At 39.1% G+C, this 27,650-nt stretch overlaps 1 protein-coding gene across 8 annotated transcripts in view; it reads right to left on the minus strand.

Moving 5' to 3' along the window:
- PARD3 (par-3 family cell polarity regulator) overlaps positions 1-27,650 on the minus strand; it is a gene marked incomplete at its 5' end in the record, with an annotated part of 469,207 nt that overhangs the window by 93,168 nt on the left and 348,389 nt on the right. For 5 of the 8 annotated variants that reach the window (XM_082311551.1, XM_082311549.1, XM_082311546.1 and 2 more), the window contains 2 exons: positions 8,069-8,326; positions 26,302-26,412. In XM_082311551.1, coding sequence (XP_082167677.1) covers positions 8,069-8,326; positions 26,302-26,412 — 369 coding nt within the window. The remainder of the gene's footprint in view (positions 1-8,068; positions 8,327-26,301; positions 26,413-27,650) is intronic. The other 3 variants (XM_082311553.1, XM_082311552.1, XM_082311550.1) reach the window with 1 other exon arrangement.

The raw sequence follows: 27,650 nt of genomic DNA on the forward strand, positions 1-27,650 counted from the left end.
AGACTCCACCACTTCTGCCAGTGACCAACTACTTTGACTGTAAGCAGGATGGTTTTTAAGTCACGTAAACAAACAAGACTGGCCATAAGGATAAACAATGTAGTTAAATATAGTTTGTCTCATCTGTGAAGGAAATACCATTCATAAAAAAGAACAGAACAAAAAACCTTCCAAAAATCTCCAACATTAGAAGAATATATATAAAAAATTAATTTTTATTTTACTTTTCACCCATCAACCTACACTAATGTAAAGATCTAACTTCAAATTGTATATTTAGTTTTAGCAAGAGGAAAGACAGGATTCAGTGAACACACAGCACTCCCTCCAAGCTCTGCCTGTGCACCCCTCTCCTATAATCAGACAACTCTAAAATGCAAAAGCCCCAGTTCTTTAAATGCTTGGAGAGGAGAAGCTTGAATCCTTCACCAAAGAGGAACAGATGGGTTGACTGGAGGGACATAAAAGATAGGAGAATCATAAATTTGTATTCTATTTAGAAAGGGCCACATTCAACAGCAACCGCAAATTAAACTGATTAAATTATGGCGTTCAAGTGCTGCATAACATCAGTTTGCAATCCAAATTTTGGTTAGCAGGAATAGCAAAGAACAGATTTTAACAGTTTACACTGGTACGATCAAAGCACTTCATTTAATGAATGGGACAGCCTTTGCTTTTTCAGCTTTGTGTACTCAAATATTCCCCATAATTTTCTCAGGATGAAGAACTCCAAATTGTATTGATGGCATTAGTGGGAAATAAAGATGTGCATGTTACACACATAGCTGTTTTTTCGGACTGTACTTATCATACTATAATTTAAATTTTCTTTTTTTTTTTTTTAATTAAATTCTGCCTTCTACCATCTGAAAAAGATGTGAAGGTTGTTCTCCTTTTTTCTCCAAGCAACAAAACGCCCAACTCATCTATATCTGTGTGCAAACTGCACTAATATACCAATGAAAAATATTATACATAATTCAGTTACAATGTATTTAAAATCCTAATATATATTATACCCTTAAATGGATGAAAAGTGACAGGTTTTGACCTACCCTTTATAAGTATAGTCTCTCATCATAAGCAGTAGCTGCACTTAAAGAACTGAAAATCACAAACCTAAATGAATATTCCTGATTTCCAGCAAAGGGAGCTTGTTAGCAGTCGCTCAGAAGTAAGGGGGCACTAAGGGCACGTTCGGGTGGGTCCCACTTCACCCCCTCGTTTCGTAACCCCGAGCGGGAAGTTCACCTCTCTCTTATCTTTCTGTGCATTTTCCCACTGCAACCATTTGTAGACTTACTAACTCGGACTGCTTTTGTAAAAACAAACAAATAGCTGTCACACTTCAGATTACACGGCAAGCTGACTGGAGGAGAGAGGAAGCAAAAGCACCGGGGTTTAAGTGAGGCTGTGGCTGTGGTAAATGGAGAAAGACGTGGTTCTCACAACAGTATCAGTGCTTGGTATCTATTCAGAAAGAAACCAGGACTTTCAAGTAATTAAAATGGGAGACCTGAATAGAGTTCACTGTAAGTCTGCCATTTACTCCACCAAAGTGGTGACCCAAACAGGGAGTGCAATTGCATACTTTCACAATAGGGAGCCTACATAAATCCTCATGAATTTATATTAAAACTTGTCTTATATTCTATCAAGATGGAAGAACAAAAGAAAACAACCAACCTAAGATAATAAAATGCCAATGCTAATAGTGTCTATTGGGTTCTAAATACACGGGTCTATGAGAGACCAAGCTAATTTTTAGGCAGTCCTGGGGGCAAGGATTACTGGCTTATAGGATGAAGGGTAGAGGAACAAAAAACCCCAATGTGTTAGTGCTAAAGTGAAATTAAACACCATGAAGAGTCTCACAGAGGCTCTAACTAATCCTTCTCTGGGTTATCACAGAAAGAGGCGGAAAAATACCACAATGACTTCCAAGTATTATTTTTCAGCTTTACATGTTAGAGAACTGCAAATAGTTCATTAACCCGCTGCTCTCCACCAGGTTGTCTTGGAAAGTCTGTTTGATTATCCCATAATGGCATACGTGCCATTTTCTAGGCCAGGAAAGTCTTTCCAGAAGCCAGATTCTCACAGGAATGAAGCTTTGTTATGCCACAAAAGGGTGACACTCACTGGAAGATAAGGATTTAAAACCTATTACTATTAATTTCTGTAACATTACTGATTATTTAGGGAGCTTGGATAACAAACAGGTCCCAGCTCTGAAATGCTTGCAAGCTAATCAAGTATTTACAGCGTATTTACCCACGAGTGGTACCTTCCCCTGGTAGCATGTCATCCGTAGGGCTCTGACAGCAGAGGGTGATACACAATGAAGAACAAGGGATCCAAGTGTAGGAAAACACTTACACATCAGCGAACAGAAGTAAACAGAGGTAGGAGGAAAGAGCTTACTCATAATCTTATTCAACCTAGGTTGTTAGCCTTCTGCAGAGCTCTGCAGGTTTTAAATGTCATTGGTTAGACGGTTTACAGTGCCGTGGCCTTTCCCTTCATGAAAGCACTCTTCAAGTCAACTTCCAGAACCGTCAAAAAATCTCTTCATTTAAGAAACAAGAAACATCCTAGCATTTACAGGATGCATCACCCTGAGTAATAACTCCTATCTCCATCTACAGTGGGCCTGGCAGTAAGCTCAGATTCCTATGCATAGACGATCCCACAGACTTAAGAACACTCCTGTGACTGACACTACTAATAAAGAAGTTTAATATAGCTGCACAAGCGCCTTGTTTTTTTAACAAATATTTATCCCGGCATGGCAGTATAGTATTTCATAGCTTTCATGACCCATTCTGCTATTGCTAAGAGTTACTTAACACACACTAGAAAGAGAGGGTCTGCTTATTTCACTTTTTACGTATTCCTATATTATATTAGAGTGTTTCTTTCCAGGTTCCAGGATTCATTACTCTCATGCCAATTTAAGCACAAAGATACTACTGAGCGAATAACAGTTAACATCTAAATAAAATGTTCTCCTTTTCTTTTTGGAAAAGCAGCAAGCAAAGTATGTGGCCTGACCTTAAAAACAGCGTCTTGCCTCTTCCCACCGAACAGATGACAGTTAAAGCAAGTGGGGTTATTTTCAGTTCCCAAATATTCCTTTGACATAACTTGATTCCACTTCTGATAGAAAAGAAACCAGTTCATAAAGGTCTCCCTTTCTAAAATGAACATTTTTTCTTCTTAATGGCAAAATGCATGCAAAAAGCATATGATTATGGTATTTATGTTTCCATTAAAATGTCCTCAGCAAGTTGGGGGAGTCTAGCCTACTATTTTCAAGCTATTTAGATTTACAGCAGCACAGTGCCTATTTTATTTCAATTATATTTCAGGACAATGTACTCTTGGCGGGAAATGATTACACAGTGACAGCCAGTAAATGTCCATTAGGAGTTGTCGTTCTACATACTGCTCAGCTACGGATGTCAGGTGATGGCTATAAAACCCCATTGTATAGCATCATTGTCATCTACATGAAAAACACTATTGATCAGTAGTGCAGCTTCTCTGCTGTATGATGCAAAGCATACTAGAGACATTTTTTCAGCTAAGCTAAAAGCTTTATACACAAGAACACAGTTCTTGAGACGCTTCTTTCCTGAACTGTAAAATAAATATAGATTATACATTCCACCTCGATTTTGCTCTGTTAATCCCTAACATAAAAAGTTGGTAAGTGAAAAAAACTTCTTAGCAGCCTGTCTCTGTAAGCTATCAATACACAGAACGGAGCTAATGTCACAAGGGCAGCTGATGTATATGCAGCTATACTGATCACCGATCACTCCGAACAGATTTTATTCATTTCTTTATTGCTAGAGCTTCATTTCCCCTGAGCAGTAAACTCCTCCCCTGTTAAGGAAAATCATCTGCTTTAATTCTTTAGGATCAAGATCAGAAAACAGCTTTTTTAGTGCTATTGGAGAGACTTGCTATGAGTAGTGTAACTGGAATTTAAAATGTGTTTCAAGATTCACAGGAGCTACACGTATGCATGGATTATGTAAGCCCAAAATAAAGAACCTCCCATATTTCAACTACATATTTAACAGATAATAGCTACCACTGAAAAACCAAACCAACCAACAAAACACCCTCTCCAAACCCTACCAATATCCATGAATTATTTAACTGATCCAACATGAAGCTGTTTTAGAATTGCTTTAATGCAAATTTAAGTCCTGTAAGGATATTCTTAAGTAAAATTTACTAGGTATAGTGGGTTTTTTTATAGCTATTGCTGGTAAGATGGGTGAAGCAATGTTACTTACACACACATACTGATGTGCAAGTCTCCAATGAGTAAGTTAGCATCTCTTTCTCCTTTCCTGTATTTTGGCATTATACAATCCACTTTCTAATTTAGAGAAATGAACAGACAAGCTGTTTAACTGTTTTTCTTCTTACTGTTTTGTACTGTCAGTCTACAACTTCAGAGCTTGAGATACATACAAATATAAAATACATCCAAGAAGAAGAATGAAGAAATAGGCCTGGTTTTAACACTGGTTTGAAGTTAGGTTATAAAATAACTTGGGGGACCTATGCTTGACAATTTGACAGTACCATCATTTGGTGAAGCACTATAATAGTTGTCCTCATAATATCCATAAACTTGCAAAAAATAATTCTGATGAGCGGTTTACATACTTGTCCTCCACTTTGTTATCATTCATATGCCATGACACAGTTAAACTTATATCAGTTGGTGGCATGTGTTGATGAAAATAAGAGAGAAGTTGAAGGAATATTAAAGAAAAACAAACCCTGCCAAGGCCTCACACACAGGCACAGTAATTCTCTTGCAAGTTAAGGAAAAATTTGTCATGTGTTCAGCGATGGTATGCAAACTATTATGGGACATTTTGTTATAGGTTTCTTTGTAATAGACTTTTAAATAACCTTTTGGAAATACTTAAATGTCAAATTTTGTTTGGCACTAAGCACCAAACTGTAATAGAAATAACATTTCCCATATAAACAATGCTGCTTTTAATATGAACGTGCTAAAGATTTGAGACAGCCTGGCCGTTACCAGCTCCTGGCAGTTCAGCGCAAGGGTAACGCACTGTGAGTGATTCCCTTCCCATCCACAAAGGCTGGAAGCGACTGTTTCCATTTAGGTGACCTCTGAAACATCCAGAGGAAAGGAAAGGATGGCAGGGCAAAGGGGTAAAACACAGGGAAAACAGTGCTCACCGAAGGTGAATGCTAACGTAAACAATATTTTAAGGATGCAGAACTGCAACCAACTATTTCTGCTCAAATTTCTTACATTATCAGGATAAATCAGACTGCAGAGAAGAGAGCTCTGTGGAGAAGAGTCTCGTGAAGAAGCCCTTGGATGCCTGGTGTGGTAATGGGCATCACAGGAGATGCCAAGTGAAGGGAGAAGGTCTCACTGCTGGAAAGGGACAGCAAGAAAGAAGTTGCAATGCACATGGGGTGAGGAGCCAGGTATCCTACAGACAGGGAGACAATTCAGGTAAAAAGCACCTCAGGCCTACACGGGCACAACTATTTCTTAAAATGATGCTCAGATGATACTTTCTTAATAGATCTAAGATAAAGCCTGTAAAACACAGAGAAGCCTTGGGAAGATAGCCCAGCCACGATCCAGGCTCTCCCGCTGAACATTACACGGGGTCAAGCTCCCAGACGTCCTTCACACACCTCAAGGAAGCCTGAAAGCTGCCCCCTCACGGCTGTTACATATCCTCCATGCCCAAAGCAGGTGACTTGCTCTCTCAGCAGTGGGCCCAATGTACAGACCTGACTTCTGGGAGAGTTAAATTTGAGCCTGAGATTGCCAGGTTGCTGCAAATTCCCCAAAAGGTCTTCTAGAGCCAGCTGGGATTCACCAGCTCTGCAGTTTGGCTGCTAATAAAGGTGTGAGGAGAGAGGGAAACACCTTCATGCCTCAGACCCCTGAACAGCTACTTCAGAGCACATTTATAGCAAATAATAATATTTTTCTATCATCTGAATTGCCTATTTCTTTCCAGGTGTTTCTTGCCAAATGTGTAATCCTCCCTTTATCACGGGACTGGGGGTGGCTCTTCTTGCCCCAGTTCTAGTCTCTGACTTGCACTTTTTCCCTCTGCTCAAGCCCGTTGTGCACACCGGGTCTTTCCTTTTGTCACAGCGTGATCCAGCTGTGAGAGACGGGGCCCTCTGTGCACCAGGAGCCGCCTGAATGTGCAAAACTACTACACTGCTCTTCAGTCCTACCCTTATGATTAACATCAGGTTCCCCTGGTACTCCGTTATCTTTAGTTTTACTCACTCTCTCCCGGCTCTTTTATCAGCAATCACACAGAGTTAGCTAGGTCATGCAGGTCTTATATTTTGCCGTGCCAGGTTTGCATCAAAGAACTTTTTTTTTGTTGATGTGACATTGATGCCATTCAACTCAGGCATGAAACACTGCCTTTGGTCTAACAAAAACAGCCGTGAGAGTCACCACGTGGCAGCCATATCCAACCAAGCTATCTTGATTTCCAAAGGCACAAAAGTACTGAAATGTCAGGCACTTGGGCATACTAGCGCCAGTCAATATAAGGCTAAGGAATATAAAATTTCAAGGGCACACATGAAGCTGTCATCTTTTAAAATTATTTTGCTTCCTTCACCGAAATAATGTACTTATCCACAATATATAAATTATGTTTATTTAATATGAAAAGTAGACCTTTTACACAGTGCACTACAAGCGAACAGTGCGATTGAGAAAATAAAAAGGCAGTTGCGCTACTGAATTTTAGTAAAAACTTATGCATTCGACAATGCATCTGAGATTTTCTTATTTGTCATGTTAGAGGATGTATCTCTACCAGTATTATGTAAAGGAACTTTTCAAAATAGATCTAGTGGAGGGTTAAACACACCAATCTCAGTCCTCAAGTAAAAAAGTTTTAGACAATTAGCTGAACTCTGCATGACAACTACTTTCCTTAAGACCAAATACAAATGACTCCGTTACCACCCAGAACAGAATATGCAAGAAGAACACCAGTACTCATGTAGAGCTACACAGATCTCAAACACTGCAACCAAAGACACTGCTTTGCTGATTTAACTGAAAGTCCAGTATTTTTTTCTTTTTATGGAAAGAATGGTGTAGGAAACAAAACAACGAGTGGTTTTACTATGAGCTAAATTAATAACCCCTGAATGAGTTAATGATACCTCCTGCACTAGAATTTTAGTGTTAGCTTTTGTAAAGCTGAGAAAATGCAGAACTGCAAGATCATAGATGTAAGCCAAGAAAACAGATGTATTTTCATTGTTAAAGTACAAAAAAGCTGTGAATTTTGCCTTCGGTTATTTCTACTTTATGTTCATTTACATCCCTGTTTTAGCTTCAGGTTTTCAAATGAACTCAAAACTCCATCAACAGAAACCGGAATTTTGCCCAATTTCAGCATAAAACCAAGCACAACTTAGTTCTGATAACATAACCACAGGAAGAGTATAAATCATAAGCTACAGCCCGAGAAGAGAAAGTAACTCATGAGTCAAGCCTGGAGTTTACTCACTTGGGTCTATATTTAATCAAAAAGCTCCACCTGTTAGACTGAAGTTCAGGACTATGGTAGGACTAGAATCCAGGTAAGCTTTAACCCACTTTTGTTTAACAACAAGAACTTTCCAGAAATTTTGTAACTGCTGTGAATAGGTTGGAAATGTTGTATTCCACAACCATATCAGTTAGAGTCTGATAAATAAACCAGATGAAGTTACAAGTTTGAATTTAATTTAAATGATACCAAACGGTGACTCTAAAATTCTAAACCATCTGAAGAATGAGAAGAAAAGCAGCAGCTCTGCAGAAAGTAACTTTCACGTGCCATTCTGTTACAGTTTGATTTGTGTGAGCTCAATAATTTTCCACATAAAGGCTTTTAAAAAACCATTAATAAAAATGCAGTTCTGACTTTCCAATTGATGTACAGTCATCTCCCATGACAAAAGCATTACAATGGCAGATTTTGAAAGAGCCTATTGATTGATGTCTGGTGCCTACCTGTCTACAGGTGAAGACTTTGAATTCCGTGGTTTCTTCACTTGGGCATACAAGGCTTCCACTGTCTGCCCTTCCCTTGGGCTCTGTGGTCGCGTGTTCAGCGTTATCGTGCCACTATTTGAAGAAGAGTCATAGGAAGCAATCCCAGCATACATTGGGTCCGCATCACAGCCAAACGTCCGGTTAAAATCCTGTATCTCTGCATAGTCACGTTCACGAGCTTGTCTCTCTCGAAATTCTCGAGTTTTTGCTTGAATTCTGAAAAATCAAAAGAGGGATGAAACTAATTTTTTTTCCCCCTAATCATTTGAAAGCAGCAGTTAACAGACACTTTTGGTAGCCCATCTTAAAGAAAATCACTGAAGGGTTTCCAGTTTCAGTTTGTCACGGAGCCTCAGCCTCAGGTTTACCTTGGATATTGAAGTCTAGATTGAAGCAATGCTACAATCAACACTGGTCTTTAAGGAAGAAGTCTGATTATCCACAGTCTTTTGTTTCATTATTAAGTAAAAAAGGACTAGCCATAGTTGTTGGTAAACAGAGTTTACCTGTTGTATTACGCATCTTAGGATGCCTGTGCTGTTACCTGACCTGTCTGAGAATGGCCTGACACCATTCACATCATATTATACTCCATCAAAACCTAACAGATTTAATGGTTCTAATGTCTGGTTTGAGAGATGAATTTTAATATACTTTCTTTGCCCAATACTACAAAAATCATACTTCTTTCAGAATTCAAAAACTTCATAAGGATAGGACACACACATATATATTTATGTATGCATGCATGCGGTAAACAGCAGAAGTAGATTCTTGTATGAATCATTTAAAATGTGCATGTTTTGTTTAAAATGTAAACAAACTGAATCTGGCATCTCTCAAAAGTAGGCAGTTTCTTCTCAGAAAGTAACAACATATGCCTTATGTTAAAGTTACAAATGAAAGGTGATGCTGTACTGGGATTTTGTATCTAGGTGCACTTGTTTAGCTGTATGATAAAAAGTGACAGATAAAAACAGATGACATTTAGGAATCCGACAAATACAAATTGAGCACAGGTCATATTTTCAAAAGCACACAAAGCTATTACTAAAATTTGATCTGGGCTTCAAAGTTTCTTTGGCATTTTAGAAAATTTGATGTATCACACACACATGCACAGTGAACTGAAAAAACCAACACCCCCCCAACATTGTCTCCCCAGACCAATTTAATGCTCTGTCATCATTGCAAAATGAAGCACTCAGCTGTCTCCTCCTTTCCATTAGTAAAATGTGCTCCTTTTTCATCTAATACAGCCATGGCTACAGAACGTGACAGCACCCATCCATTCAGACTACAGCTCTGCGCACCCCTGTTACATGCCATTTCCAAAGAGAGCTCGTTCACCAACTTTTAACAAGAGCAGCCTACTCAAAGTAGGCTACTTTTGAAAGTAAACCTTGTCTCTTTTGGAAATAGAAAAGCCTTAAAGTTAGGTTAACGTTGACATTTTTGGCAGTTCTAAACTTAGCCTTTGATTAGTCTTAGCCTCAAGATTAGTCTTTGCAAAAAGAAAAGGGGATACACGAAGAGTGCGATTCGGGTTGCAGTTAAAGACATCAGAATTTAGGTGCCTGCAGTAGGTGAGGTCATGCCAGGGACTCCAGTCAGCAGGCTCCAGAGTTATGCAGCTTCCACACTAGTTGGTGTGTCCTAGCGTGAAAGGAATCGCGCTATAAACACTTTGGATGCTGTTGTCTAGGGCTCCTTTGGAAGCTTGAATATCCAGCCTTGATTCAGCTGCTCAAACATAGGCAGCTGTGGCCACCTGACATCCCTAGGTAATCCTGCTGGATCTCCAGCTGCTGGGTAAGAAGGACTTCTGTAGGTCCTTGTCACATCTGCCAGCCCCGTGCTGACGTCTCAGAGACTGTGATAACTCAAATGATACAAGACGACTGTGTTCAAGCCTGTGAATCCAGCCCTGAGCTGGTATGTGAACATCTAAATTTAAGTGTCTTCATCGGACTGAGTCCCAAGCAAATTGTTCTTTCTATGCTAACAAAGATCGCCATAATGAAAGAAGGGAATAAGAGGATGGCACGGATAGGCAGACCTATTTTCCCCCCAAATCCCACAAGTATTGACCAAGGATACTGATTTGGGATACAACTGATTGGCTGAACTCCCTTCAGCAGCCAGTGCCATCTACATAGATGGCTCAGTGATTCATTTACATGCCCCAAGTTATACCTCCACATAATTCCTCTTTTTATGTCTACTACTACTGACTTGTGCATGACAACTCTCACTCATATTCAGTCACAGTGGAAAGAAAAACAACCATACCACAAAAAAAAAAAAAAAAAAAAAAGAAAGCAAATAAAAGAAAACTGAGAAAGTTTAACTTAAACCAACATAAATTTTTAATTTTGCAATTTTGAAAATACAAAATTATTTTCTTTACTGGTTGCTTTTTATTTTAATAGGGAAAAATGGAAATGAAAACTGTAACAGTATTCAGCTGACAGCATGTTCCTCCACAATTTCAGCAACATCGAACTGGAATTGGTTTTTTGTTTTTTGTTTAATTTACAGTGAAGTAGGACTCAGGTTTAAATCCAAAACCCATTTCATATTTAAACTGTGTTTCTGCATGCCTGTTTTTTAAATAAAAATATATATTTTACATTTTTCTATACTCCAACGCTGTAATTCAGAAATGTTACAACATTAATCACTTGGAAGGTATCTATGCAGAAGGAAAAACAGGCCTGAAAATGACCTGCGGTTGTTGATTCCTCTCTGCAGATTTCACTTCCAATTTGTAGTCCTGTATTAATTACCCTGTGGAGGAATACATTTGTCTATTGATATTTGTCCTCTGAAAGGGAGAAGCAAAGGAAATCAGAAATTTCCTAGATATTGGTAGATTTAATTTCAATGGACAATGTATCATCACATACTGGAACACTGGCTGACACCAATTTGAGTAAAAAAAAACCCATGTATTTTAGATAACCAAGATTTCAGTGTATGAAATCTGACAGCATAGCAATAATGTGGCATAGAGGAACTCATTCAGAAGAAAACATTATCTAAAGTGCTTATGAAACAGAATTACCTGGTGATAACTGGTGATATTGGCCTCAGTGTTACACTGACTGCCATGAGAGATGCCAGTAAACTTTTGACCATGACTATCACACCACTCTCCACAGATGCAGACCTGAGTGTTCCCCGTTTGATGTTAACCAAGTTTTCTCATGTATCTGCTTATCGGCTAGTTAATACATTTGGATATAGCACCATTTGCAGCAAGAACATTAAGATTTTCCCATGCATGGTTCCATGAGGGATACTTATTCCTATTAAAGTGGGAGGGAACTGATTGTTGAAGTGTTATGCAAGTAATTATGTTCATATCCACCAGGAAAATTTTTAGAATATTTTCTACAATTGCTAATACAATGCGTTAATACACATATACGTAGTATTAAAAATCAGAGTCTAAATGCATTATAAATCTTACTGCTAATTATAACCAAAGTACCCAGTAACCATTTGGAGTAAGTAACATTTAACAAAGGAAAACCCTAAAGTGAAACTACAAGATGTCCAACAATACCGACGCCCAAAATGTTCTGATTTTTTAATTAATTTTTTGTTCTTTACGTTTAAACCACTGCACAAATCCTATGACTTTCACATGACAAAAGTATAGGTATTCTGACTACTTCACACATTTTTGAATATTATTTAAAATACAGCTTTGTTTTTTGCCTTCTTCAGGACATACTCTACTTAAACATTATGTGGCCAAACTTAGAGGAACCAAATGGCCAGGGAAAAATACATACATGTATTCTTGAAAAGAATAACAGGTATCAGCTGAATATTGCATTTTTCCTTTTGCAATTATGATAGCTTTTAATTCTGAATACATTTTTATATAAGAACCTGAACTTACTGAGATGTTCTTTTTTATGTTGACCTCTCCTGTTGTGTGCATGTGTGTGTATATGCATGATATTGCCTAAATCATTTGTGAGCATATACTGAATTAAGTATTCATTCAGGAAATGCCAGTGCAGAGTATTGTGGGAAAGATTAAAATGATTATGTAAACACACTGTGCAGCACAGATGAGAACCTGGAATTTGCTCTGTACTTCAGCCCTAATCAGCAATGCTCCCGCTATTGAAATCCAGTATCTAGAGAAGTGTTTGACCACAGTGCTTCAGTTTCACAATGTGGATATGTGTATTAAGCTGTCTTCACTGAATTTTATTCCTTCATGACATGGCACAATAAAAATGCATATGTCCGAAATCTCAGATCAGCCAATTTTGAGGCTTTATGGCCTTCCTATGGATTTTGTGTGGGTTTAACAATAATAATAATGCTTAGCATTCACATAACCCTTTTCATCTTCAAAGAATTTTGCAAAAACTGCTAATCAATTTTGCAGTGTTTAAATGAAACTGAACTTTTGAAAACACAAAAGCTATCCCAAGAAGTTTCTAAACCCTTCTTGCTGAAGTGTTAATACTGAAAATGTCAACAACGTACTGTCGTGCTTTTGAGACTCAAATTATAACGTTCAATAAAGTATAAACTATCCTCATGCATTTGCGTGCCATTCAATTCAAAAGCTAATGATAACTGCTTCAAATGACAATATCGTTAGCTGTAGAACTTCCTATAATTATTAGAAAAGCTTTTCATTGCAAGCTAATCCAGTAGTGATAGACATACCCGTTGTATAGTGATTCCTATGCACGTTTAACAGTGGTCACAAAAGTACGGGAAAAGCTTATGCTCTGCTGTCTCCAGCAAACAGGAGCCACCTCGTTCCCTTCTTCAAATCTCTGTGAGTGAGATTCAGCTTTCAGACAAAGGCAACTACCATTTTAGACACCTAAATTTAGGTGTCAACATATGTTTTGGACTCCCAGAAGAGCTGGCCAAGATTCAGTCACATCAGGCAGCTGCCCGCAGGGTGTAGAGAGCAGTTCAGCCAAACAGCAGAAACATGGCCATTTTAAGGTGAAGCTAAACCCTCCTCTAGGCTCTACCAACTGTGCCAAGTACCCCTCCCTTGACCACAAAGGGCATTTAGCCATGTAGCTCAAATGTAGATACCAAATTAATCATATTAGTCTGGAAGCCAAATCCCACCCTGAACCAAATGTTTACAGCAGCTCTGTCTGAACTAAACCTTAACTTTTTCCAGCAACAGAAAAGTCAAATCTGTGGTGCTGGCAGAGCTGTTGTGAGTAAAACTGAATAAGCAAAGTTGGCAAAAGAAGAGAAATTGACCCTAATTTCATGTAGTGTTAGGAGTGAAATTATAAATATATTCCCAATCCCTTGGGAGCTTCAGTCCCCTTTGTGGGATTTTTTCATATTAGTGATTTAGATCCTTGCAAAAAATCACCTACTTATCTTAATTGATGAACACAGCATGGGAAGGATATTCATGGCTAGTACATTACATTTGCTGTTGCAATGGCAGCAATGTCCTCCCCTAAGAGCAGAAACAAAGTTGGCTGCTGCTCCTGGTGTGCAATTGCTTGGTCAATTCAATTAATCCTCCTGCTGCTGCCAGGATTCAGCTATTGCCCAAGTGATAATCCACAACCTCATCTTTTCCACCGAGGCTCACTCATTTACAAAATCAGTATTGAACGCTTGCAGTTCCACATATGTGAGATGGCTGACAATGTTTATTAAGGATAGAAACAGCATTGAGTAAGGACAGAAGCTAAATGACAAGCCATTCACCGCTGCCAGTTCCCAGTTCCTCTGCCACCAGACTGGCATGCGTTGGGATGATGGATTGGAAACAGAGAAAAACAACACGTTTGTAAAGCCAGTCAGCTTGCTTAAGTTAGTCAGACAGGATGAACACATTCAGTCCAATTTTTGCCAGATATCGTTTCTAATAAAGAGGTCAGGAGGTGCGTTGGCCAGTAGCCAAATCTTGTCAAATCTGTCCCCTCCTCTTTTGCTAGTGAAAAATACCTTGCAGGCACAGTGTGCCAGCAACTAAGCCAGGTCTTGCTGTTCCTCCTCCCCCTCTCCTCGACTGCCTTCAGGGCTTTAATGGCCCTTTTTCTAATTTTTGGCAATCAAGTCAATATGGCAGTTTGTCCTCTCCTGTATTTTTCTTTGACCTTTGTCTGGATCCAGGCAGAATTTTTCTGACAACTACTCTTCTAATGAGGGTACCTTGATTATAGGCATTATTGTGATTTCCCTCTGAACCGGCATATGACACCTAGCTTTTCTTATCATGATTAGAGCTAGTCTGGTTATCACAGTTATAACCACCTCTCAGCAAAGCCATCTGCTTTTCTGGGAAAGTCATTCTAAAGGATCACTGCGGGCAGTGGATAATCATGGGCAGCAACAGCGGTAGCTTGTAAACAAGAAAGACACCTCCTCTTCCTCCCCCCCCCCCCCCCCCTTCAAAACTTCAGCATATTTAAAAAAAAAGTCAGAAAATACTGCTACATAAATATAATTTTTCAATTGAAAGACTGGAGACCAACCTTTTTCAAGTCATTAAAAGAAAAAAAAAATTAACAGTTCTGCCTTATCTCCTGTGTACATACATGTGTGGCCAGCTATCTCAGACACATGAAGAAACACATACAAAATGTGGTCAGGTTGCTATGGATAAGTGCAAGCACACAGGGACAAAATCAGGAGGGCCAAGGCACAATGTGAAATAAAAGTAGCAGGGAGCTTTAAAGATAACAATAAATCATTGCGTAATTGCATTAGCAGTAAAAGGAAGAGCAAAGAAAAGGTTGCTTCCCTGCTCAGTAGTGAGGGAACGATATTGACAGATGATGCTGAGGAGACCTAAGGCTTAATGGTTTTTTTTCTTTGCATCTGTCTTCACTAAAATGGTTGATTGCAAGCAGGTGGCCAGCACAATTGATACTGCCACCAACAGCAAAAAGATCTCCAATCTAACAGCAAAAGAAGTAGCTAGAAACTGGGTAAGTTGAACTTCATGTGACACACACAACTGTCTGAGGCAGTCTCAAGACTTTTTTTCAGTAACCAGGAGAACCTGTTGAGGACAGCTAAAGTATTGAAAGACTAGGAAAAATCAAACATCCCTCGGAGGAGGAGGAGAATTGTAGACTCATCAGTTTAACTTCAGTCCCCTTTGAAACAAACTGTTGGTAAGCACAAAGAAGATAATGGAAGGAGCAGTAGCCACCACAGATTTATCAAGAACAGATGTGGTCAAGTCAGTTGGATTTCCTTCTACAACACAGTAAATGGCCTTGTGAACAGAGGACAAACGGTACAACCCAGGCTAAGAAAAACAGCTATGGGATGGATGCAATAGGTTGAACCAGGCAGTTCCTACAGAGTGTCTAGGGAGGAGCTCTCAGCAATTCACAGTCACACTAGATGGATGGATTGAGACATTTTCTACATGGATCTCTCTCTGAATTTACTCAGGGTTTTTCCATTATTAATTAGGATGCTATTGAATCTGCAGAAAACCCAAATGAAGGAACTTTGGAGGAAAGGATTAACATTTCAAATGTTCTTGAAAAATAGACAGAGTAGACTTCAAAAATAGAATTAAACTTCAATAACAGCAACTGGAAGGTAATTTACATAGTTGGAAGAATTAAGCATACCAATTAAAAGTAGGGGAAAAATCTGTGAGTTGCTTTTTTGGGAATGGATCTGGAAGTTCTACTGGATGGCAGATACTCACGAGTCAGAAATGTCAAGCTGTTGGGGAAAAGATAAAGACAGAGTAGGGACGTAACAGCAGTCTCTAGATACATAGGGAGGAAAAGGATAATGTTTTCCATCTCTAATACAAGTACTAGGTATTTAAACTGCAGCAAGAATAATTGAGACTAGATACTGTGGGCAGGGGAACTTTCTAATGAAAAGGTAGCAGAAAAGATTGCCATGGGAAGTTGTAGAGTCTATGTCACCGTAAAGTGAAAAAACCAAGCATGAAACAAACATCTTGCAGAAATCACATACCCAGAAGATCCTACCTTGGAAAAGTGACATGATCTCTCTTCTAGATCTAAAATTCTGCACCTACACAGAAATTTTACACACATATATTTCCTACATTTTGGTTCTACAACAACAGAGAAACATAACAGGGACTACATATAAAAAGAAAAAAAAAAAAAAAAAGCTGCCCACCACCTCAAAATTAGAGAAATGCATCTACACAATCAGACAGCCTTAATTTTCTTTCTCCTTCAACAAGCACAGCCTATATGCCAATTAGAATATGTGATAGTACTTACTCTCTGAAGTTCCCCCCTCCTCAAATCCCATATGCAGAAGAGATGCATAAGAATTTCAAAAACCTGTGATAAGCTACAACCCAGGAGGGCTGTAGTGAAAAAAAAAAAGGTGTGGGGGGAGGAAGGATAAAGGTGATAAGGTGATTACTGTAAGTGCCCTAATACATTAAGGAGAGAACAACATGATCATTTTTATATGGAGTTATATTAAAGAAGGCTATTAAAGAAGGCAGCAAAATACAAATGAAGATGTAAAGAAATAAGAAAATGCAGGAGAGAAAGTAAATATTATGCATATAAGCAGGTGAAGTGCAAACACCAATTTGAAATCAAGTGACATTGATGAAACTAAAGGAAATGTTAGAATAATTTCCTCTAACCTGGTAGAATCTCTCATGTATTTCACCCCTACCTTTCCTTACCCCCTGACCTTCTTGATTCATCCTTTGTCTTTCCAAAGTGAAAACACATCCAGTAGAGTATCTCAAACCTACTTTCTTGGATCTTGGACTAAACAAGTGAAAATTCTTGATTATTTTGATTTTAAAAAATCTGTAAATTACCACCTTACTTGCATTTCAATGGAGCTTTTAGACTACTTTGCAGCTAACAGTCTGCAGCATTTTGGGGTGGAGTGTATGTCTGCTGTGTTTTCTTAAAGGATATGTTTCAACCAAAGGCCAATGTATCAGGTACATAGGCAGTATAGGTACTCCCATCTCCAAAACAAACACTACCATGACTGAAATTTTCTTTCCTTATTTTCATGTCTGATCCAAGGGTCAGTGACCCCAGCAGTGGAGGATCACCCAGATGGGCAACTGGGACAGTTATCCTGCTGGGAACCATGTTGCATCAAAGAACACCATTGCCGCCTGTAAGCAAAATGGAATTTAGTTTTTCTTTTGCATTACAAAACTGGCCAGAAGAGCTGATATTTACACCTATGACAACAGATCCCTGATCATTATATTAACTTAGCTCTAATCTCCTATTTAGCTCTTTTGCTGGACTGAATTAGAAAGGAAGAAGATCATGAGATTCAGCTGTTGCTGAAACACGACTTGGGAGAGCTCCTTCTTCCACCCCTCCTCACTTTAAGAGCACTGGTTTCCTCTCTCATGCAGGCTTTCTTGGACCATTTCTTCCCCGAATTTTTTTTTTTTTCCCAACTGGAGAACAATGCCAGAAAGCAGCACTGGTGTGTAACATCTGAATTCTGCGGTTAGATGTGTAAGGAGCAGCTGTTCCCGTATGTGCAAGAAACAAATGACACAGGCATATCATATATCAAATGGTACCATATATATCATACCATATATCAAATCAGTCATTCCCAGGTACTGCAGGCAGTAACTGGAGGTCCAGCTACAATACTGTCATCAGTTGGATGAGCTGAGCCTGTCTAGCATCTACGCTCCTCTAGCTGAAGTCTAGTAACAAAAGTGGGTATAAAATTCTGCCGCTAGCTCTATTTCAGGTCCATTATTCTGTGTTTCTAGAGTACTATGTATAAAGTAGCCTAATCCTGAAGCTGGAAAATGAAACAGTCTGAAGTGACAAAAAAATACAATGAAAAACCTCACAACAAAGCAAGGGATTATGTGAATCTCATACACTGAAGTTGAAAGAAAAGGAAAAAAAAAAACCAAAACACCAACAGAGAATACAGCTTATAAGTCAATATCTTTGCTCAGGACCCACATATTAGCACCCACAACACCTCTCAGGATTCACTTCTAAAACCTTACTGGGTCACAGTACTGAGTGAGAGCGTAAGTCTACAGCACGGCCAGAAACAGAGCCAGGTTTCTTAGAACCCATTAAAAGGTTTGTTCTAGTAACTGGTTACAAAATAAAAGTTCCAGCTGTAGTGTGGAGGGGGAACCTATCTGCTTGTCCTGAATGTATCATCAGGTGTCTTTCTGTTTAGTCAAATACTTGCTGCTCTGTCTAAGAATTAGAAAAAAGAGTGGGTTTAGTGCTTTATCTTACTGTTAGACTCCTTTAGCGCAGTCTGGAAAATGTGATGGGTTTTCAGTTCTGTTCAGCTCAGCAACAATAAGTTCAGTAAGTTAGTAATTATGGTACAGCTTTTTTAATTCTCTAATAAGTACTTGCTACAGCAACTCTACCACTAATAGCATAGTTTATTGGACATCAGAGGACATACTGCTGCCTTATCCTAAAGTTCTTGGCATTCTAAAGTGAAACACAGCACATTAGTGCTCTGACTTAGAATTGAAATTTCTAAGAGAGCACTGAACTTATATGACCTGCAAGATACCTTAACCAAATTTGTAACTCAGAATATTATAAAGACCACGGAAATTATATTTTTAAATATACTGCAAGGGACTTGGCTGGACCTTGCCCGGTACAATATCTTGAATCACTGCAGAGGAATAATAGAGAAAATATACTTTTAGCATGATGTCTTAAAATCTCTATACTTACAATATGTAGCTAGAGAAAGTGAAGAGCTTTGTTTAGAAAACTACCTCAGCAACTATTATTCCACAAAAGCTTCAATGTACATATCTCCCGAAGTCAGTATTTTTAGGAAGTGGAACTGGTCTGAAATGTTTTTCCAAAGCTCAATATTCTCACGCTTCATTTCTGTGTTCTCCTACAAAAATTACTGCCACTGATTTGTTTTCACGTCCTGCACCCTCATCCATTATGTAAAAAACCACTGCCAAAAACAATGCTACAAATCTCAGTGAAACTGGAATATCCCTTGACAAGCAGACCCCATCTCAAAATAAGCCAGAATGAGAAACACATTGCTCTGATTTTCTGATTCACAGAGGAATTTTTTTCTCTCCTCTCTTATGGGCTGGGAAGGGGGTGGAAGTTTTATCAGAAAAGATTTTAAACAAGTCACTTTAGAAAATATTTCTATTCTGAATGTTTGCAGTAATAACAGATTTAGAGGTAATAGTTCTTGTGAAAGCTGTTAAGTGGCATCAAAATACAGCAGCAGCAAAACTAAAGCTGAATCTTTGCGTTATTTTAAAGACACAGATAACACTTAGGCTACGTAAGAAACAAAAATCCTCTCCTTATCACAGTATGTCGTCTTTTTTCCTAAAAGTAAGATGAAACTGCTTGATGAAAATATTTTGCTTAAGGGAAAAAAGTTGGGGTTTTCCAATAAAAATATTATGGTCTCTCTGGGAAATCTGGAAAGACACCAAGAGTGTCCTGCTGTTCAGCCCCCTACTCCATCTGATACTTTAACAGTTCCAGATGGCCTTTACTACAGGATGACCTCCCCTCTATTCTTTTATTATGACCTTTGGGTCACAAATTATCTATAGGATGCTGCTGTCATTCTGTGAGACACTGTTGTACTCTTTCATCTAAAGAATAAAGATGCTTAACATTGAAACTCATCTTTGTTAGGCTGACCTTCCAATGATGATCAAAACAGACAGTTATTCCAATCAATGTCATTGCTGGAGAAAATACGTTTCATTTTTTGCAACACTGACATTAAGAAACTAAGGCATGGTTTTAAATCAGATCACTTTTGCAATTCTACTTGGCTAGAGAGCATGGCATGCTATACTAATTTGAAACATCAAAAATATTGCTGTAACGGTTTTGATATGTTACACTGATTAGAAGGATGTGGTGGGTTTGTTTTTTGTAAGTTATTGATGTGGTTTTCATGTAAACTTCATTGATAGGAGGTAATAAAACTTTATGTAGGTTTTATTAATTATTTGTCTCTCTCTGTCATCATAAATGGAACACACTGAACTTGCATAGGAAAATATAATAAATAGTCCCAATGTACTAAATAAAGTAATAAGGTTAATTTCTTTCCTGCTGTCAGTAAATTCATGTTAGCAGTCTCTCGTCAGCTTGACATCAATTAATGATTTTAATTCCAGACTCTTGTCACAGTACTCACCACCCTTTCGTCTAATTAAAATGGATGATGCATGATGAAGGGAAAACACAAGACTTCTGTTCTTGTTGTAACATTTCTATTCATTAGTATACTTTTACAACAAAGGGCTTGTGGCTTTAATGGTACTAGAGAAAGATGAAGAGAAGTTTATTATATGTTGGAGATAAAGACCCTTATACCCTTAGGAAACATGAAATACAGGAAGCGTTTTATGGAATGACGGAATCCTTCAGGAAATAAATGTCCATGTTATTTTAACTACTAGTGAACATACAGAATGCTTCACTCTAAATTCAGGAAAAATTGTTACGTGGACAACACTCACTGATATTGGTAGCCTTGTTCACAGTCACACCAAAAATGCTGTCGGCCTATTGATTGATCTCCAAAAGTAACAGCAAACCTGCCAATACAGAGTCAAACGCCTGATCCACCCTCCCGGACGGCATCTCTGCCAGACCCAGATCCCCGCTCACCTCTCCCACTCTTCCTGCCCCACGCTGGCAGCTCCAACAGCATCGCCTCCTACCCCCAACCACCACCAGCATCTCCCCAGTCCTCATGATCAATAGAGTTTTCCCCCCGTTGGTAGCAAGGCGTTAAGGTTCACTCTGCCGTACAAAGCCCTGCTGAGGTTTCCAGCCTGGAGCACCACGGAGGGCTCCGTGCCCCCCGGGCCGGGCCGGGCCGGGCCGGGCCGGCGGCGGCGCAGCGGGGCGGGCAGCCGCGCCACCGCCGTGCCGGGAGCTCCCCCTCCCGGCCCCGCCGCCCCGCCGCCAGGCGCCGGTCCCACGGCAGGACCGATGCCAGCACCGGTGACATTTGCACAGGCACGGATAACAGTAACAGCGGCATTATGTAAATGTAATTCCCTTTGTAACCGAAAGGAACAAAAGGTTATGTTTTCCAAACTAGAAAGGGGGGAAACTAGCAAAGAAGCAGGTTCCTCTTCCAGATGGTAACTATACATATGTACGGACGAAGCGCGGTATTGCTTTGCTGTGTGTCAACTGTCCTCCAACAAGTACAGCAGAGCCTGGGATTGTACGGCTGCTTTTTCAGAGCAGAGGAAGCCCCTGGCTCCAAAATCCCCATCCGATGGCTCCGTCGTCCTCCCAGCATTTCTGGAGGCTCTGTCACAGCCCCGCCACCAGAACAGCTCTTTAACTCTCTTCCAAAAGGTTTCTCCTTATCTCCTCGGTACTGATCCTCACAATGCAGGTGTTTAAGCACCTGATTTTGCATCCATTTCAGTGGAAGTTGAGGAAGAATAAAGCACTAAAAGACTTTTACGGTAACCCAGCAATTCACAGAACATTAGTCAAGCTCTGAAGTCAGTGTATTAACCAAATGGAGAAAATATCCTACAGACTCTTCTTTTAAGAGGAGGAAGTGCTTCTAGAGGCAGATTAAAGCATAAGCACTATTTGCCCATAGCTGGGATCACATACTCCGAATCATGAGATTACATTAGAATTGCAACTTTCATCTTTCAAACATTATCTAGTGGTGAACCGCACGCGATACAGCCGAATTTACCGAAAACTTCACAAAGAAGTATGTGTATTTCATTCCTCCGTTACCCACTACCCGGGTACAAAGAGTGAAGCTGGTTGGGTGGGGGAGCACTTGGTTTGCTAGAGGAAGTCAGGCCAAGGCTGAAGACAGGGCTGGCCCGCGTGGCCTTGCCAGGCGGGTCCCAAGAACTGCACGTGCCCGAGCTGAAGGAGAGCAGAACGCTGGCAAAGGTTTTTGATTTGCTTAAGATTTATTTTGTAATGAACACAGACCTGCAAGGAGGGAGGGAGGGAACCAACAAAAAAGAAACTCAAAGAAAAACCCAAAGGTGAAAGAGGGAGAGACGAAGGTATCGGAACCTGCTGTTAGAGTGATGTCTCTCTCCAGCAAGGGCCACCAATAAAAACGAGAAGACAAAAGCAGGTTTTCTGAACAGTTCTGTCTTCACATCTTCTAAGAAAGAGCCTATACTACAGGGTCTTGAAGAAGTCAGAAACCATTTCAGGACAATCCAGTTGCAGGATACCGATGGACACACTGGCTACACATCGAGAAAACCCTACCCTGAGAGGCCCTGGAAGACCAGATGTACAGAGTTTCTAAAGTGGACAGGTCTGTGAGCTTCCAAAGGCTTAGGTCCAATATCACAGCAGAAGGTGACCACCCATATGAAAACTAACTGGGTTGCAACACTTAATTCCTCTTGGTCATTGACAAAAGTTTCAAAATCTGGTTTTAAGTCTATCCTACGTATCAATGCCTGTGTGAAACTATGAACAGTTTGAAGCATCTCTGAAAGGTCAAGATATCCCATGCATCTCCAATCTATCTGTAAAATCCAAGACATTACTCTTAGCAGGACGGGCCAACCACAGGTGCATCGGAAGAGTCTGGAATTGGTAGAAGACCTTCTATAACAAAAACAAGAAGGGCTCAAGACTGTTTTTGCAGTCTATCTGAGCAGATGCAGCATCTCAGCGGTATCCAGTTTTAGTAGCCCAGTGATGGACAGGATGACAGCATGGCAAAGAGGGGCTCCAAGTTAGCATATATATAAAACAGCTGTGATTTGGCACTAGAGCAGAGCTAATTCAATTCAGATCTTATTCAACTTCCTCAAGACCCTGCAGTATAGTCTTTTTCTTAGGAGACATAAGGCCAAGTTCAGAAAACCTATTGCTTAGTTTTGTCTTAAGGTTTTGATTGGTGCCATTGCTGGGGAGAAGCACCTTTTCTAACAGCACACCAGAACCCATATGGATTTTCAGATCATTGTTTGGCAGACACTCACGGGTAATGCAAGCAGACTTCTTTTTCTGGACTAAACCAGTGTTAAAGAATCGCGACACAGGGGGACAATGTCCTATTGCCTGGGATGAACTGTTAATCCAACATTTGGAGAATTTACAAATAGAAAGCATTTTACAGCGATTTTGGTAAGATCGGTGGGTGGTCTCCTCAGATGATGCTCCTAATTTTTCCAGTATATTGTTTCATTATTTTCACCTAGATAATTTCATTTTCTGTTCAAAATTACTTTAAGACTGCCAGTATATGCATACCATATACAGCTTGAGATATGTTCCTTAATAAGAAATTATTATTAATAATATGTTTATAAAAGGCAATTTTATTCATTTCAATCATGGTAAATTGAAGAACATTAATTTGCTTATTTGTCTCATAATCAATATGAACACTACTTTTAAGACTTTAAAGAAAATACTATTGTAAGCACAATACTATTAAAATTATCAAGTCAAAGCATAATAATTCCATAAAATTGTGGGCATGATTGATTTTTTAATGGACCGTTCACTTGTTCTCTGACCCCCTAAGGATTTTTGCTCCTAGCCTCTCATACATAGTAAATTCATTAAATCCAACCTATTTCCCCAAAGTATTGCATCATTATAGAGGTATATAGTATCAAATACCAAGTAAGACAGAGCGAGTGAATTGTACTGCTGAAAACATCGAGGGGGAAAAAAACCCACAGAAAACAGAGTTAAAATAGCAGCCATTATGAACCAACACTTGTTAAGACAGTAATATTTTACCCTGCCTCCCAGTAAGCATTTTGGGGGATTGTTCATTTAATTTACAAGAGTACTCTTCATTAATAGCACGTATCTAACATCATTATTTTACAGGATCAAAAGAAAACCCTCTGCAATCTAACTGCAAAAATATTTAGTCTCTATGGACCAAATCGACATCCGAATTTTTCAGAAACATAAGGAAGCACCTCACACATTTGGTTGCTATTTTATTGTCTTTTATTAGTTGTACATGCCACTACCCCAAAGACCTTGCATTCTCTTATAGACATAACACAAAGGAAAGCAAATACACAGTTAGGGAAAGAGAGTAACGGGAGGAGGAGGACCCGTGTTACGATAACATCAAGCTGTTACGAAGTTCTGGCACATGCATTTTCTGCAGTTTCAGTGAACACATAAAATTGTTTTTATGACACACGAGGAGTGACATTCCAGGAAAGATTCAAATTGGTTAGCATAACTTGATGGACAGGGATTAGGAATTTGCTCCATGCATTGGGGGCTATACAAATAATTTCATAGTTCTACCTTGGTACCCAGCGTGACTATTGCAACCTCTCTTACATCACCACATGGACAGTCTATACTCTCACCATTCTTACTGAGAGAGACAGGGAGACACAGAGAGACACAGAGAGAGAGAACGAAGAGAAAATGTTACTAACTCAAACCTCAAGTCTTTCTTCTTTGAATAAATGTATGTATCTGATTTTCTGTGGACCTGAGGTTACTAAGGAGCCCTCCATGCTGGGCAAGCTTGGGTTCAGCACCATGCACGTGTGGCTAACCTTCCCCCTGCCCTGAGCTGGCTGGAGCGACGGAGGCAGCTTTCAACGTCTCTGCACCCCTGGCATGAGTTTATCCACAAAGTGGCTGGTCTGCCCGTGTGTAAAGGGAAGTTGACTGCACAAACACCCTCATATCCAAAGTCACTTATTTCCTTCAGTTCCAGTATTCCCCTTTACCATTTAATCTGAAAGCACATGACTCTTAAAAACAGGAACAAATTGTAATGACCCTGCTTCACTTTTATTAAAAAAGAGAAAATAAAACCCAAACGGACACGTAAAAACCAACCAAGCACTGTGAATCAGCCACCCTCTACTGTCAGAATGGATGGAGAAAGACATGAATAAATTTTTACATGAATATATGCTAGTATATTTGTTAAAGAGTAAAAAATTTCCCATAATGTAATCCAAACAGATGGACACAAATGATAAAGTTTCTGCAGTTTAACAAATTACTGATGATCTTCAGTAACTAATAAATGTATACTCCTAGCCTGCCTTAACTGTAATGTAAATCACTCAGCCCTAAAAGAACTGAAAGCAAATCATTTTAGGTTTAACTGAGGAGACTACGCAAGAGTTAGTGTGGCTCTGCTATTCTGGTGAGCTATTAGAGTGGTGAAGCCACCGTTTACAATCTTCTGTTCTTATCCATGGAGGACTAAGGTGCATAAAGATGATGGTCAAAGGAATCATTAGGGCTAACTAGTCATACCTCCTGTACAAGGAAAACAAAATTTCCCTCCATAGTTCCTGTCTCAATCCTCAATTTATGGCTGAGCTATAGCATAATTGTTAGATAAATCATTCCAATTCATAGTTCACTTTCACTGCTAAATGTATCTGCATCTATTTACCATTCCGCATTCAAACTTTGTAACCCTTTAAAGTTTGTCTCCTTACTGAAGATTTGTGTCCTCAAAGAGGTCTCCTCTCCATGCACATCCTTGAATACTAGTTAATTTACAACCTAAGCTTTCCAAGATTTTGACTAAATTGGTATAAGAGATACCAGAGTCTAAGCCCCAATATCTAGGGCTACAAGAGACAGGATGAAAAGTAGATTGGAAATGTTGAGAAGAGCATATGACATATACATTATATAAGTTTTTAATGTTAAGGGAAGCTGACAAGGAAAAATAGAGGTACTCACCACTCATTTTTACAATTAGCAGTTTAATATACATATCATTCCATAAACATACTGCATGACATAAATAGACTGAACTCCAGTGACAAATATACTGATAAGTATAATTTTTAGGTTTTTTTCTAAATATATCAATGAAAAAACTAGATATGCAAGACTGAAGGAAAATACAAAACATATTTCATTCTATATAAATATTTGTTTTCTGAAAATGTCAATAAAATTAGTTATAGAATGTATAGAGAAAACATTTCATATTATTATGCCAGTCTCCTCAATAAGGAAAGGAGCTCTGGGTCTATAAAAGATGCTTAATGCAGCCAAAGAAGCTGTTGATACTAATGTCCAAAATAAATCCAGCTTTGTCGTGTTATTTAAAGTATATAAACATATCAACATTTGGGAAATTTCATCAGTGAAAACTGAACTTCAGTTATTTAATTTAAAAAACAAACTCTCTCTATCAAGGTTTAAGCAAATACTGAAGTCTACCTCTCCTGTTCTTGCTTCATTCGTATTCTCTCCTCTTCTGAAGTAAGAGCTTCCTGCACTTTTATTTTACCAGTTTTCTCACTCTTGTCATCTTTGCGATGTTTGCCAAACCTGTTAATAACACACAAAAAAAGAATCTAACTTGTGAAATGAACAAAACTGTATTTTCCTTTTCCTATGACAAAGAGAGTCCTCCAGGAAGGGCTGCTTGGAAACCAGGAAGTGCAAAGACCTCAGAATCTCAATTTTTAATATTTTCAGGCTGCTTTTGGTTTTTTTGCGTAGGGTTTTTTAATTTTAATCTCACTTCTCTTAGAAGTTTATAGAATTCCTCACTAAAGAACAGATCAAAACAGAACAAAAAAATAGGACCACATTCCTTTTTTCTGCCAGGATTTTGGGGTCACTATTCTTAAATACACAGTCAAACAATGTTTTAGAAATTATTCAACACTATCACTGCCAAAGAACGCAACTCAAGTTTACATTAAGTGAAGGCTTTCACATCTGAACTGCAAGAGACACTGCGCTGTGTATCCGACAACTGCCTCAAATGCAGTACCACCCTCCGCACCCGCCCCACAAGAGCAGTTTCACCACACAGTGGACGCCATCCAAAAGTGGAAATTTATTCTTTTTCAGCACCAAGGGTTTTTTTCAGTTTTGTTACTCGTGACTCTTTTCCCCCAAGGGTGTTCCAGTGCAAGGAGGGTGAGTGGTGGGATGGAGCTGGCTGGGCTGTCCCAGACGGAGCGGGATGCTGCCAACCCAGTGTTTGCTCTCCTCATGTCTTCTCTTCCCCTCTACCGGCTACATTTCAACTATTTTAGGTTTCTTCCATATTTGCACATTCCACTGTTTTCTTTTAGACTGTCAGGGAGAGCACAGTTTGGCATCTGAGATACTGAGTTATTATTAGGACAAAATTGCATGTATTTCTTAAATATTTCAGACCCACTCTGAAAGGAATGACTTTTGTATAGAGCAAACTAAACAAACACATAAATATAGCCCTTAAACACATCTAAAGTTTAAAAGACAATTTTCTATTTAAGGCAGAAGGGATAACACATATCTATTAAACAGTATCTTATTATAATACATACCTCTTAAACAGGGGATCATTTATCATACCAAAAGCAGCAAGAATTCTACTTTTTTTTAGTCACACGCTCAGATGAGAGCAGACTGACGCTTGTGGCAATTCACACTCAGGTTCACATCAAAAGTGAAATAAAAGCGCTGAAACCTGCCAAGTCCAGCAATGGTGCGGAGAGGACACCCCGAATGCTCACAAACAGTGAGATAAAACACAGAGTTCTTAAAACTTTCTTCTGACCCATGAATGT

The sequence above is a fragment of the Platalea leucorodia genome (genome assembly GCF_965183815.1).
Source record: "Platalea leucorodia genome assembly, chromosome: 1".
Lineage (NCBI taxonomy): Eukaryota > Metazoa > Chordata > Aves > Pelecaniformes > Threskiornithidae > Platalea > Platalea leucorodia.